A 15,817-nucleotide genomic window follows, 5' to 3' on the forward strand; every position below is an offset into this window, starting at 1 on the left:
TGCGTGGGTCGGCCTTCAGACACGCACAGGGAGGAAAAAAGAGAAAGGGAAAGGAAAGAAGAGGGGTCTCAAACGCCGCAGCGGAGAAAAGGGCAAAGAGAAGAGGGAAGGAAAAGAGAAGGACAGAGGAAGGACGAAGACTTGCAAGTGTAGACAGCAAGGAATTTGTAACAGTTTCGAGCGTCCGTCTCCGGACGTAGGCAAAACCATACTCCCGGAGGGGGAGAAAGGGAAGGAAAGAGCCAGGGGTGAGGGGGGGCAAAGATGGGGGACGGGGAGGGATGGGGAAGGATGCGGAAAGGGAGGGTAGCCCGGAAAAGAAGGAGGGCCACATTAGCTCGGGGTCCCGTGCTCGCTACGCACGTATCCACAAAAGAGTTGTGGACCCCCTGGGGGGGGGAGAGAGAAACTGAGGTGTGTACCAATGGTATTGATTCAGTAGTTTAGGGCAATCTGTTCTTCATTATCAATTAGTGAAAACATTCTAGATCATATAGCTTAATAAAGGAGACATTCTATGATCTTGACTGTTTTACTAATTAATAGTTATGAATCTATAAATGTATGTTTCTGCACTTTGTCTAATAAAAGGAATATGGCACACATCGAAATTCCTACACACAGGCTAGCAAGAACACGAAACTACCTCAAAGTGAATGCCTAAAAATTCTAATAGTGTCTTTTTCTGCTCGATTCACACCATTTAAAAATAAAATTAGCCGACAGGAAACTCTTATTATAAATAAAAAGAGTTCTTCTTTATGTAAAACACTGATTTTGATATTTAAGACTGTGGGTGCATGCACTACAGTCATGTACATATGATGAAGCCTATTTCGTGTAAAATGAGCAAATGTGAATATGCAAAGCGGCAGTGTCCCCAAATGCAACAGTACAGAAACTGAGCAAAGAGGTCCATCCTTCAGAACAGTTCACTGCAGTTTATCAAGAACATAATAAGTCATATACAGCCAGAACGGCTCACTGTTTGGCTAAGAAAAATAGCTAAGCAAACCACAAATTCCACCATCATACCTAAGCAAAAATCTTGCCGAGAACCCAAGAAAATTCTGGTCCTATGGAAAATCAATAAGTGTGTTGGAGGCTTATATCATGAAACTCATGTGGCAATAGAAGACAGCATAAAGAAAGATGAAGTTGTAAATTTCATCTACAAAAAATCATTAATGTAGGACAATCATTCAGACATATTGTTATTTGACTGCTACAGAGACAGCCACATTGAGGACATAGAAGCAGACATTCCTGACTCGCAAAACAGCTGAAAAACACAAAAACAAGTAAGTTGCTATGTCTTGATGGTATCGCAATGCGGATTGACAGAGTGTACACCTCAGCATTGACCCTTTAATTAGCTTGCATTTATCGCAAATATATTGCCCAGCTGTAAAAAAAAAAAGTGACTGCATATAACAGCCATTTATAAGAAGGCTAAAAGAATCGACCCCCAAAATTACAGACTGATATTGTTTGCTGAAGAATTCCTGAGTATATTCCAAGTTTGAATACAATAAACTTCCTAGATTTCCACAAAGCGTTTGACACATTGCCCCTCGACAGACTTAATTAAGATCAGAAAATGCAGAATAGGTTTAAGATATGTGAGTGGCTCAAAGACATTTTAAGTAATAGAATTGTTGTGCTTGACAGTGTGTGTTCATCAAAGACAAAGGTGTCTTCAAGGAGTTCCCTGGGGAAGTGTGATGGAACTGCTCTGGCTCACTGTATACATACACAATCTGACATGTAGGGTGAGCAGCAATCAGTGATGATGCTGTAGGGTACGGGATAGTGTTGCCACGGTGTGACTGTAGGAGAATGCAATACAACTTAGAATTTATATTTGGTGTGATGAATGTAGGAAAATGTAAATGAATGCTCAAGTACAGTACACTAAGGGTGTACTGCTTGACAAGTCATGTTGATTAAATATCTAGGCATAATGCTGCAAAGCAACATGAAGTGGAAGAAGCACACAGAGTCGATGGTAGGAGAGTATATGTCATCTGGAATGTATACTGTGTATAGACCATTAATGTGACCCATTATTAATTACTGTTTAGGTGTGACATTCCTATCAGGTCAGATTAAAGGAAGACACTAATTAAATTCAGATGCATGCAGCTAGATTTGTTACTGGTAGGTTCAATTATATTACAGAAATGTTATTGCACACTCAAATGGGAATCCCCAGAGAGAAGAAGCTGTTCTTTTTGTGAAACAATGTTGAGGAAATTTAGAGAACTGCCATTTGAGACAAACTGCACAAACGAGTCAACTGTCACCAATACACAAGTTGCATGACAATGAGGAGGAGACAATATGGGCTCGTACAGAACCATATAGACAGTCATTTTTCCGCTTTGCTGAATTTGCAAGTGACACAGGAAAGGGAATGAGTAGCAGAAGCTGCAGATACCATCTGCCACACATTGTATGGCAACTGCAGTATTCATTTGAGATCTCTCACTATGATGTGCATATGCCACTTGGTTTCAGAATATACTACATTTTATCAGTGGTTAAATTCAAGTCATTCACATGATTGTGCTCTGTCTCTTAATATTGTCAACTCACAAATGAAAAAAAGATTATACTGATTCATACTTTGCCCTCTACCGTGTTTCTGAAATGTGTATAAATCCAGTATACCATATCTGTTCTGATTGATTAAAATTTGAGTTATAACATGAATATACTTACACCTACACTCTGAAAGCCACTTCCACCTCACGGTGTGTGGGGAAGAGTAATTGATTACCACTGCCAATTCCATACCCATATTCCAGTAGCAAAAGGTGTGCCGCTAGAATGACTGCTGATAGGAATTCATCTGAGTTCAAATCCATTAATTTTACTTTCGTGGTCTTTTCCACAATATATACGTAGCAGGAAGAAAAATATTGCTCGATTCTTGCATGGAAGTATGCGCACATAATTTTTGACAGGAAACAACACTGTGATGCACAGTGCTTTCCTTTTTTAAGTCTACCACTCAAGTTGGACAAGTATCTCTGGGACAATTTTGCACATATTACACAAGCCTTCTCTATTTCTTCTGCATTTGTTACTGTAAAATAAAAGATGAAAACACTGACAAATACCTTATCCTAGCAGCTCTACTGGTGTTGGTATCAATTGACTCTTAATCAAATAAGTAAATAATCAAAATGACAGAAGTTTTTAGAGTTGGTCTGGCTTATACAGGAAAACGACTCAGTATAAAATGCATCAACTTCCTCATAATACCAAACAGCGTCTATTAACATGTCATAAAATGTCCATGTCTTATGTATAATGCTTCACGTAGTTTCATGGATGGACAAACCTCTCTTGTTCAGCCAAAACTGGCACTAGGCCTGTTACATCCTGACTTCACTCTTAATGTCTTCAGTGAATTTTATTAAGCACTGAACTGGCTGTAATCGAAACTTTCTAGTTCTCAGTAAGTGCTTTACTCACCCTCTTGATTTTCCAGGTTTGACATACAATGTAAACAAAATCTACTGAAATCCTAACTATTAAATACTATTACTGCAATCTTGCTGGCAAGGTAATATTAGTACAATATTCACAATAGTATCCACAAAGAGAAGAAATTCAAGATTTTTCTAATATACTGCATTTAAATGTATCCTACATGAAAGGTATCTTAAAAAATTAGATGAAAAGTAAAATATTTTTGATAAAAGCTCTTCTTTTCCAATGTGTTAGTTAATTTAAGTGTTAAGAAGCCCACTGGCATATTCAATAAAATTATATTCCTTGTAGAATTTAGAGAGAGATCACGTACCATAAAAACCATATACTTGGGTGATCTGCCTCGACTCATGATTACCTCTCAGCAAAGTAATACGGTCTGGCCATTTTGCTTTTAAAGTGAGAAGTCTTGTGAAAGTTTCTAAACTGTAGTAGCCTCGATCCACGAAGTCTCCCATGAAAATATAATTAGTCTCTGGAACAGGTCCTCCATTTCGGAAAAGTTCTTCTAAGTCATAAAACTGAAATAGAAAAAAAATGGGTAATACCAGTTCCAAGACAGTGGTCTACAGAAAGTCAGACGTAATTACCAATGACTCAGCAGCAGCAAGCATAAGACACAAATTGATGAATTTAACAATAGGTCTTCTGTTGTAACCAAGCAAAATACTGATAGCTAAAATAACAGCTCATAATATATTATCTCTACCTCTCATAAAAGTCAGTATATAATTTTTTTTTCCTTTTTGAACTAAGAAAGTACAGATATTCCATGAACTGGATGTATAATATATCAAGGTAACAACTAAAGAATGTCAAAGGAAAAATTATCATTTGTTTGTATGTTCAAAGTACAGGAAAGAACTGCACTTAATAGATTTCACAATAGAGACACAATGCTACTTAAATTACTGATTTGTGTAAACTATGAAGATTTAAAACAAAGTAAATTTGGTTTTTGTGAAAGCAATTTATTTAAAAATGTAACAGCTCACTTTTGCACTCTAGGAAATACAGAGATTAAATCTGATACATCAGAGAGAGAGAGAGAGAGAGAGAGAGAGAGAGAGAGAGAGAGAGAGAGAGAGAGAGAGAGCTTCTGGGCTACAAGTCATTAACTTGACGCACTTTGCACATTTTTGTTCTATGTTCTGAGGTGCAACATTCCAGATTTTTCTTGTACAGTTCAAGAAACATTACTTAATAAAAATTAGAATTCTTTGAGCACTTCAAATTTATATGGCCATACAATACAATTCACTTTTTGATAAAATGTGTTAACAGCCCAAGTTTGAAGTGACAGAGAGAAATATAATACTGGAAGGAAAGTTGTCACTTAGTATTGTTCCAGTACACCCCATATTCTTTAAAGAATCTAACTCCCACATAAACACCTTCAAACTTCCGATTACTTCACAAATAAGTTAATGTGTTAAATGTTTGACATTACTCGTGTGTGTGTGTGTGTGTGTGTGTGTGTGTGTGTGTGTGTGGCGGGGGGTGTGGGGGGGGGGGTGTGGGGGGGGGGGGGGAAAGAAGGTTTGATGATTTGTGTGAATGTTGTTGGAAGTCACTAAGTGTGCTCTTAATTTCACATACTGGATGTATATAGTTTGGGTATTTGCACATGGTGATTTACGTTGTCTCAAGACATATGCACAGTTTTAACAGTAATACTATCATTACTGTCTTTAACCATTCATATAACATTATACCTCTTAATGAGTAGGTAATGTCAGGATGTTATGTTTTTGAATTCGATCACTTTTTATATTAAATGTAGAAACACAAATTTTTGTTGCCCCTGGAATCCATTAGATAGGCAACATGCAACTGGGTCTTGGTTTTGTGCCCCAGAATAGTCACTTAGTAATACAGTTACTGTGTAGTGTCACCGGTATTTTTTCAGTATGGCTGCATAAAAGCCACAGCCGCAGCTCATGCAAGAGACTGTAGAAGCCAATAAGAGCAGATCTGCCTCCAAACACAATTACAGCAGTGGCTACCAGCTGATATGGCAAGTACTGGGTCCAAGGCACTGGGACGATTACCCTATGTTGTAGTCGAGCAGAGGCACCGCAGGCGTAATAGCATTGACGCAGAAGAAAGGCAGAGCCATTGCTGCATGGGCAACCTAGTTGCTTCAAGCCAAACAGATTGTTTTTTGTAGCTTGTTAGGACATTAACCAATGGTGTAGCAGAACAAGGACAGACCAAGCCCATATAAATATGGATCATTTTTAGTCACAGGGATCGCAGTCTGGCAGCCACCAGTCTACTGTAAGTATGGGGCTGTGCAACCATTCGGCCACAACTGCTTCCCACCTGGGCTCATGTGAGCAGACACTGAAGCTGCTATGAGCCATCTTGTCAATGCCAGATCCATGGTGTGATTAGATGCACCTCAATGTGCCTTGTCCGATGCATCCAGACAACCATTAGTCTGCAATGTGGGCAAAATCTTTGTCGCTCAGTGTTGGGGTTAGCGTCCTTTCAGAACTGCTGCTGTCATTACCTGCCGCTACATGCTATCAGGCCACTAGCTGATGGTTGTGGCTACCCACAGGCCATGCACATCTGACACCCTGAGGATGACTTCTCAGAGCACCATAATGACTGATATAGTTTACCGAGTAATAAATGAATGTTCTAACAATGATGTTTCCATGCTGATACACTGGACAACTTCTAGGCACCCATGCACCACGGTGCTTCTACCCCACGCAGGGTGGTGACTACTGGTTTCCTTACACTTACAATTTAGTTCCACCAACCACCGTAGTGACCATCCACCCTGGCCATTACAACTCAATCTAAATTTATCTCAAAAAGAAGTGAAACAACTCAATCAATATAAAGGGAAGTAAATTGTAAATGTCAGTGCAAGTATGTTAACAAGTACATGAAAGGTTTCTTTCCACAATTTCTTCCATATCATATGAAATTCTTAAAGAAAAATAAGTAATCTAATGTCTAAAGGTAGGTATGCAGCAGTCTATAACTTTCAGAAATGTTGCCAATTGTAGAAGTTATCTATTTAAACTACCATCTACACGAAGTGCATAAATTTTATATTGTGTTGCAACTTAACATGTAATACAGAAATTTGGGTTTTATACCTATGTCAAAATCATAACAGTGTATTTATATGAAATTATCAGAAAGATATATTGCATACTTTCAGTTTCCCACAACACCAAAGATTTAGGTGTGCTAAAACTATACAATCACAGGTCTGTAAGGCAGGAGACACTGACAATAGTAACGAAGAATATGTAACACTGACAACATTTGTCAACAATCCACAAATAAGTATAGCTTAACTTAAATGATAAGACACAAAAAATAAGGAGTTAAGATGTCTGCAGGATGTAACATATTGCCGAAATTATAATCGGAGTGAACAGAATTGAACAAAGTAATATATGGACTACTTAACGTTCGGCCAGGTTACAGTTTTCATTTTTTGACACTAACACTTCCGGAGGTCAATAACAGTGGGGGGAGCGGGGGGAGGGGGGGGGGGCGGGGGGGGGGGGGGAGGAAGTGTGTGAAAAATGAAATCAGTACTGCCACCCAGAAAGTTTTATATTAATAAAAATCCTAAGAAATCACACAAAAAACCCATAAATTATTAAAAATGGAAAAGATTTCTACAAGAAAGTTCTAGATCTGAAATTTTAAATTACTGTGGAAAATCATTAAAAAAGTGATGTTTCAGACTACTTTCTGAAGAATTACTAAATACTGAACCTCTGATCTACATGGATTTCTGTCTCACTTACTCAATAAATGTATTTTTCTTAAAAGTTAATTTCAGCAGAGAGTGAATCTTTTCTGCAGTGTCAGAGGAGGGTCATTTGTGTGCTAAAAAATTTCCTTGTGTTTGAAATGAGTGGCTTCTCAATGCCACAATAAAGTCACACTAACTGAAATACGCAAAGTAAACCAGTTCATTTAGGTAACTGCATTTCATGTGTACTATGCTTCCAATAGAGCAGTTCTATTAACTCAATATGGTTAGGGTCCAAGACTGAAGAGCAATGCTCAAGATTGGTTTAAATGACTGTTTTGTAAGAAACTTCTTTCATGGATGAGTTGCATTTCATTTAGGTTCTCCTTATGAATCTGTCTGGCACCGGCTTTTCCTATTATTTATTTTACGTGGTCATTCCACTGAAGGTCGCTCTTGATGGTTACTCCTCTATATTTTACAGTAGTTACTGTTTTGAGCAATTCATTATTAATAGCATAATTGTACAGTAGTAGATTTCTTCTCCTATGCATGTGCAATACGTTACATTTATTTATGTCCAGGGTCAACTGCCCTTGCACCATTTATCAACCCTCTGTAGGTCTTCTGAAAACTGCTAGTGTCTACTGGACCTGCTACCTTCTTATAGAAAATTGCATCCTCTGTAAGGTCTTATAGTGCTTCTGATGTTACCTACTCCTTCCCAGGGGACACTGCCATATCGAAGGTACCTACAGTGCCAGGTGGGAGGGTTTGTGTGCTTCGATGAAGTCAAGAGCTGTGTCGGCGGTAGTGTAGCTACTGGCAAGGTCACCCAAGCCGAAGTGGTCTTGACAAAGGAGCCAGACAAAGTGTGACCCACAGCGTAGGGCAGGGAGGGCTCCACAGGCATAGTGAAGCCAGATTCCCTAAAGGAGTAAACCTCATACCAATCCTGGTCCTCCAAGTTGGGGGTTGGTAAGGCAGCTAACAACCCCTTCCTGCAAAAAAATTCTTGTTCAGAAATCTCAGAGTAAGTCAGATGGATTTATGGACGATGACATGGCACTGTTAAAGGCAAACGAAAATGAAAAAATGATGTGTTTATTGGAAACTGGAACGTACAATCGCTGTACAGGATGGGGGCCCTGAGGTCACTGCTAGATCAACTCGATAAAACCAAAGCAGGTACAATTGCCCTACAGGAAATATGATGGCTGGACATCGAGTGCTTGATATGGGAAGCTGGATAATTTTCTACCATGGTTCAGAGAGCCACCATGAATTTGGTGCAGGGTTTGTGGTAAGACAAAAATTTAAACATCTACTGAGTGGATTCACTGGTATAACATCTAGGATCTCACATATATGAGATTGAAGGCCCGATTCTCAAACTACTCATTGATCAATGTATATGCACCTACAAGCGTATCAGATGACCAGGATAAAGACACCCTCCTTTGAGAACCTCGAGAGAACTTGTGACAGATGCCCTGTGTATGACACTAAAATAATTATTGGAGACCTTAATGCACAGACTGGTAAAGAACAACATTACCTCCCTGCAAACAGAAAAGCACAGCTTCCGTGAGTGCACAAATGACAATGGCCACAGAGTCATTTAGTTTGCACTGTCACGTAACATGGCTGTAAGTAGCACTATGTTCCCACACAAAAGGGTTCATAAAGGAACATGGTTTAGCCCTGATCAGCTTACCTTCAACCAAACTGATCATGTAATTATTGATGGCAGGCACTCCTCAAATTTACTAGATGTAAAAACTTACAGAGAAGTTAAAGTAGATTCAGACACTACCTTGTAATTGCAAAACTAAGAGCTTGAATATCCTATGCAGAAAAGTCAAAGGAACACCTCAAAGTAAGTATATGGTATCAAAGTTAAAAAATGAAGACATCTCTAAAGCATACACTGAGAAGGTTGCTGAGAATCTTGCACTATACACCCCTAGTGTAAGTGATAACCTGGATCAGAAATGGAATGCTTGCAGGGATGCAGTCATTAAGGCAGCAGAAGTAGTGCTAGGGAAAGAAGGAAAACAACTGAGGAATTCCTGGTTTGATGAAGAATATAAGAGAATAAGTCAGGAGAAAATCTGGCATACAGGAAAATGCTTGAGAAATCATATACTCATTTAGCAGTAAGAAATTAGCACGATAAAAGGAAAGAAGAGAAGAAACTGCATCAGAGAAAGAAAAGGGAATGAGAAAGAAAACAGATTGAAGAACTGGAGACAAGTGAAAAAACAAATGATGTTAGAAGATTTTATCAGAAAATTAATAGTGAAAGAAGAGAATTGAAGCCATGCATCAACCTATGCAAAAAGTAAAAATGGGACACTACTAACTGATGACAAGGGGTATTTGAGCATTGGGTAGAGTATTTCAGTGAACTACTGGATGCTTCAGAGTCCCCTATTGAAGATATCAGTCGCTCCATAAGATGATGCCATAGTACCTCCCCCTTCCCAAGGAGAAGTGAACAAAGCAATTGCCTGATTGAAGAACAATAAAGCACCAGGGACTGACAATATAACATCTGAAACATCAAAAGCTGGAGGAATTTAGCTAAATTGTAGGATCTGCAAGATTGAGTGCCTCATCTGAGGAAAGGAAGAGTTACCAGCCAGAAGACTGGAATGTAGGGATAGTGTGTCTGGTGCATAAGAAAGGAGATCTATTTGAATGCAGCAACTACAGAGGCATAACACTTTTAAATATTATAGATAAAGTACTATCAAATATCCTGTTTAGTAGACTTTCACCTATAGCAGAAGATATTTTTGGAAGCTATCAACGTGGGTTCAAACCAGGAAAGTCAACTGGAAACCAGGTATTTACTCTCTGACAAATAGCAGAAAGATCAATGAATTCAATGTTGGTGTGCACCATCTTTTCATTAACTTTAAATCTGCATATGACACAATAAACTGAACCAAACTTTATGAGGTAATGTGGGAATTTTGAGTGCCTGGAAAATTTGTGCATTTAACAGAGTTGCCCTAAAGTATCCCCAGTGTACCGCGTGAATTCAGTGAAGGCTATCACCTTGGTTTCCCACTGGAACTGGGCTAAGACAAGGAGATGGGCTTTCCTGCCTACTTTTCAACCTGGCACTTGAAAAAGTGGTATGCGAATCGGGTATTTAGACAAGAGAAACTATCTACTATAAGTCTGCACAATTGCTGGGATATGCAGATGACTTGGATTTAATAAACAGAACACTTAGGGATCTACAAAGTGCATTTTCAGCTCTAAAACTGAGTGCAGAGAAGATGGGCCTGAGAATTAATGAAGGAAAGATGAAGTATATGTATAATGGTACTAACCAACCCTTAAAACGCACAATAACCTTTGATGGAATGACATTTGAGCAAGTGGAATGTTTCACCTACCTGGGCTCATAGATAGAAGCAAATTATGGCTCACATAAGTGCTTCTAACTGATGCTGCTTTGGAATGTCGCAACATTTTAGCTTATTTCATGATGGACTAAGTGCCGACTTTACAAAATGCTGATACACCCAGTACTTACTTATGGCTCAGAAACATGGACAATTACGAAGCAGGGTGAAAAACTGAGATCACATCAAAAAAGTATACTGAGGAGGATTTTTGGACCCGTATATGAAAATGGGACCTAGAGAAGATGAAGACATGACGAACTTTATGAGTGCTATAAGGAGGATGATGTGGTAAAGTTCATAAATCTGTGTAGACTGAGATGGGCTGGACATATAATGCGACTTGATGAGACAGATCCTGCAAGGAAAGCCTGCTGCTGTGAACCTGGAGGAAGAAGAGCAAGAGGATGACCTACGTTGAGATGGAGCGATGAGGTTGGAGAGGATGCTACCCGAATGGTTGCCGTAACTGGAGGTCCATGGTGAAGTCCAGAGAGGAATGGCACAAAATTATTGAGGTGGTCAAGTCTCATCCCGGGATGTAGTGCCAATGGTGGTGTGGTGGTGGTGGTGGTGGTGGTGGTGGTGGTGGTAGTAGTAGTAGTAGTAGTAGTAGTAGTAGTAGCAGTAGAAGAAGAAGAAGATGATGTTACCTACTAGATCATTTAAAAATGGAATACATTAAATGTATTCTCATTTGTGAATGTGAACAACCATCAGCTGTAGAATAGAAAGACAATGAAAAATTTATGCCGGACTGGCACTCGAACCTGGATTTCTCACTTACCACGAGTGGTCATCTTACCATTAGCCTATCCCAGCATGACTCGTGGCCAGACAAACTTCAATGTCATCAACCACATGTCTACAGGAACATACATAATGAATGTATGACTGCTGGGTGTAGACACATGGTTGACAACATTAAAGTTTGGGTCCTGGCTATGAGTCATGCTCAGATAGCCTAATGGTAAGGCCACCACTTGCAATAAGCAGGAAATCTGGGTTCGAGTCCCAGCCTGACACAAATTTTTACTGTTGTCAATCTATTATACAGCTGACAGTCGTTAATACTCACAAATGTGAATACATTTCATGTATTTCATAACAGCTGTAATCACCACAGTGACTATTCCCTTGGGCAGGCGCACATGTTCTGAAGGCACATTGCATTGTACTACTGACTAACATAGACAATGCAATATCATATTTATAAATGCTGTGAATGATAATGGTCCCATCACACTTCCTTAGGGTACCCCTGCAATGACCTTTAAGTCTCCCAGTTTTGTTCCATTAAGAACAACTTGTCAAGTTCTATCTCTTCAAACCAAACTTCAAATGACAGACCCCCTCCCCCCCACCCCCCTCCCCTCTTACATGAAAGGCAGCAAGGATCATTACTCTTTCAGAACAAATGCCACATGATGGTGTTATGGGCATGTGACATTCTAAGGGAGGTATATAAGCAAAGCAGAGACGAATGGGAATCATTATAGTTGAGCACTTGGAAACTAGCATTTTGAAAATGGCAAAGCTGGTCAACTGTTTGCACAATACAATTGTGATCACTGATGGGAAGAGGTTTAAGAACACTTGAAACCATGAATAGGCAACAAGGTGTGGGACATTCACGCCTCATCACACAACATGGAGGTCAGAGGCTTGCCTGTTCTGTAAAGGAGAATAAGCAATGATCCTTAGGAGATCTGATAAAGTACAATGTTGATGTGGGCACATGTATTTCACTGTTCAGCACTCATTGCTGAACATTGGGCTCCGCAGCAAATATCCTCCTTTTCCCATGTCGACCCAACGAGATCATCAATTAAAATTGCAGCGGCCGTGAGGATCATCGAGACTGAACCATAAATGACTGGAAACATGTTGCTTGGCCGTATGACTGACATTTCTTGTTACACAAAGTCATAGGTCATGTCCAGATATGCTGGCTTCCAGCTGAATGGCTGCTTGAAACGTGCACCGTGTCACAGGGCAAGCCAGTGGGACAGTACAAGACTAGAATCACACCACAATGGTTTGAGGAGCATGATAGTGCACTGACATTGATTTATTGGTCACCACATTTGCTTTATCTGAACTTGATGGAACAGATCTGGGATGCTAGCTCCCCACCCACTAAATGCCATACCATAATGTACGAGAACTGCATGGTCTGTGCATAGACAACTGGTGCCACATACCTCCTGGAACCTATGAAGGAGTTGTTGAATCCATGGCAAACACAGTTGCTGCTCCACTGCATTGCCACGGCAAACCAACACACCATTAAGAAAGTGATAGGATAATGGCTCATCAGTTTGTGTGTGTGTGTGTGTGTGTGTGTGTGTGTGTGTGTGTGTGTGTGTGTGTGTGTGTGTGTGTGAGAGAGAGATGGAAGATCTGCTGTTCTGCAAAGCTAGCAAGTTTATGTTAGCCAGAGTCCACACAATAAGGATATTGACCATGAGTCTGGTGCAGATAAATGGTGCCATTTTCCCCTTTTGTCAACAATGGACAAAAATGCAACATTATTTTCCTGAATATGCACAGAAACCATCAAAAACATAAATCAAGTAAACTGGTGTGGGGATTTGTACCTTGATTCTAACAAATACAATAATTTTTCCTGTGTTACTAATATTAGCTTTCAATAAATTTGCACCCAATAATTTCCTTTTTTTGAAGCTCTCACATTTGATGTACTGATCACTGACATCTCATCACTGTTTTTTATATTTGGTTTTTATCTGAACTTCAGCTGTCGGTACACTAACTTCAAATTCCTCTACTGTGCCTCTTGTGTTTGCCAAGCCTGAATGTGGAATGACTTCCCTCTTCCCAATACCTGTGACACTTCCCCTTTGTTTCTTTCTTATTTACTGTCAATTCTTTTGCTGATGAAGGAACTGTAACACTGGCACAATACCAATAGTGTCCATTTAACCTGATTGGCTAGCTCTAGTCATTCCAGTTTCAGCAACTGGTAAGAATGTGTTTCTCTTTTCTCTCTGTGTATGCATCAACAACAAAAGCAAAACAAGAAAATTTAACTGAATTAAATTATAATTAAATGATGTACAGGGGATTAAATTAGGAAATGAGAAACCAAAAGTAGTCAATGAGTTCTGGTAGCAAAATAACTGATTATGGCTGAAGTACATGGAAATAAATGTAGGCTGACAACAGCAAGAAATGCATTTCTGAGAAAGAAAATTTTTTAACACTGAATATAAGTTTAAGTGATAATAAATCTTTTCTGGTGGTATTTATGAAGAGTGGAACCAGGTACAAAAGTGTAACTTGGAAGAGACAGTTTGCATGAGAGAATAACAGCTTTTGAGATATGGCAGTACACAAGAACAGTGATAATTATATGTATAGATTGTGTAATTAATGAGGAGCTACTAAATCACAATTTGAGGAAAGACCAAATTTACGGAGCAACTTCACTAAAAGAAGAAGTCAGTTGACAGGGTACAGACTGATGCATTTGAAATTGTCAGTTTGGTAATGAACTCAAGTGCAGAGGGTAAATATTGTAGAGGGAGACCAAGGCTTCAATACATAAGCAAGTTCAAATGGATCTTGTTTGCCATAGTTATGCAGAAATGGATAGACTTACATAGGCTAGACCAGTGTGGACAGCACCTCAAATTGGTCTTTGGGCTGAAGAAAACACCACACACAGCCACACTGTTAAATATAACACCACCTTGCCATGCAGAGAAGCAATGTCGGAGGTGTAGACTGCACATAGAGGTATCCCCCTCCTGTCCATCAAAGTAGCCCAAACAGATGTAGACTTATCTGTCTCACCACAGCACCAAGTGAAGCTGGACTTCCGTTTGTAAAGAATGAAATGATCATATTGGATTACTGACTGGGAGACCCTGCCTTGGACTGTGTGATTGCCAGGAGAAAGTGTTCACTTGACACCATTTCAGTGACTTGCACACTGATGGAGACGATACGAGATGAAACATTTAGGACAACACAAACATCTAGTCCTCAAGCAAAGAAAATCTGCAGGGATTGCACCTGGAAGCTCTCTGCCTAGAGCCAGTAGTACTAACAATTAGAACATGAACTGCAAACTACTACTATCTAAACAACCTCCATCACTGTCACTGATATTTATTTCCCATCATAAACTGCAGGCAGAAAATCAGTATTAATGAGAAAACATTTTTGATAACAAAATCTTTAATAATCACTTCCTGTAAACAACTGAGAATTTAGATCAATATTGTATTGATACAGGCAAATGGGCAAATATGCAGTACTTTTTCAAGCTGATGTTCAATGACAATTATTACACATGGAGCTGAAGGAGAAAGGCAAAGATGAATCAATTATTAAATGGCTGAAGAAAAACTTTTAGGGCTTAAAATAGATAAGCCTTCTCAGAAGAAACACATTCAGGATCTTGTACAGCAACTTAGTGGGGCTATATTCACTAAAAAATCTCCATCACTAATAGACTGAAATGAAGAAAGTTTGTTTCCTTCATCATCTTTCTCTATTATATCCTGTGGTGTATTCTGGAACCACTCAGTGAACAGTATTCTTCACCCAGAAAAAGACATTCAGAATAATTTGTGATGCCAGTTCCAGATCTCATGCTGACATTTTTCCTAGCATTTCAGAACTCTGATTCTGCCAACCACAAACATATACATACTCAGCACTTTTGAGGATTAATACCATGGATTTATCCAGAACAGATGAAAGCATTCACTCTGTTAATACTAGATGGAGAAACAATCCGCTCATACTCACAATATGGCAATATCAGGAAAAGAAACACAATAAATGAATTTAAAAGAAAATAAATAACCGAAACTGTTGAGATTGTTGTTTACTGTTTAGAAATATTTTCAAGATTGACAACAGTCTATTCTTATCTACGTAATGTGTACTCATTCTTGTATTATGGTTTCACCTTTCCATTGTTATACTGTGATGTCACCACTATACTGTGTATAATATTACATGTATGAACTCACTCTCTTCAATTGTTATTCACTTTTAATTGCTTTCTGTAACTACACCTCTCATAGCTTATTTTAAGAGCCACCTCACAAATTCTGATTCTGGAAGGCCACAGCTGATAAATACTCAAGAAACCTTTTTATTTCTCTGAAGCATCATTTATGTC

General features: G+C 39.0%; 1 protein-coding gene across 1 annotated transcript in view; it reads right to left on the reverse strand.

Annotated features, from left to right (window-relative positions):
• Positions 1-15,817, reverse strand: part of LOC126469932 (serine/threonine-protein phosphatase 6 catalytic subunit) — an 84,184-nt gene that overhangs the window by 63,785 nt on the left and 4,582 nt on the right. Inside the window, exon 3 of the mRNA XM_050097330.1 lies at positions 3,815-4,022. Within this exon, the coding sequence (XP_049953287.1) occupies positions 3,815-4,022 (208 nt within the window). The remainder of the gene's footprint in view (positions 1-3,814; positions 4,023-15,817) is intronic.

The sequence above is a fragment of the Schistocerca serialis genome, chromosome 3 (assembly GCF_023864345.2).
Source record: "Schistocerca serialis cubense isolate TAMUIC-IGC-003099 chromosome 3, iqSchSeri2.2, whole genome shotgun sequence".
Lineage (NCBI taxonomy): Eukaryota > Metazoa > Arthropoda > Insecta > Orthoptera > Acrididae > Schistocerca > Schistocerca serialis.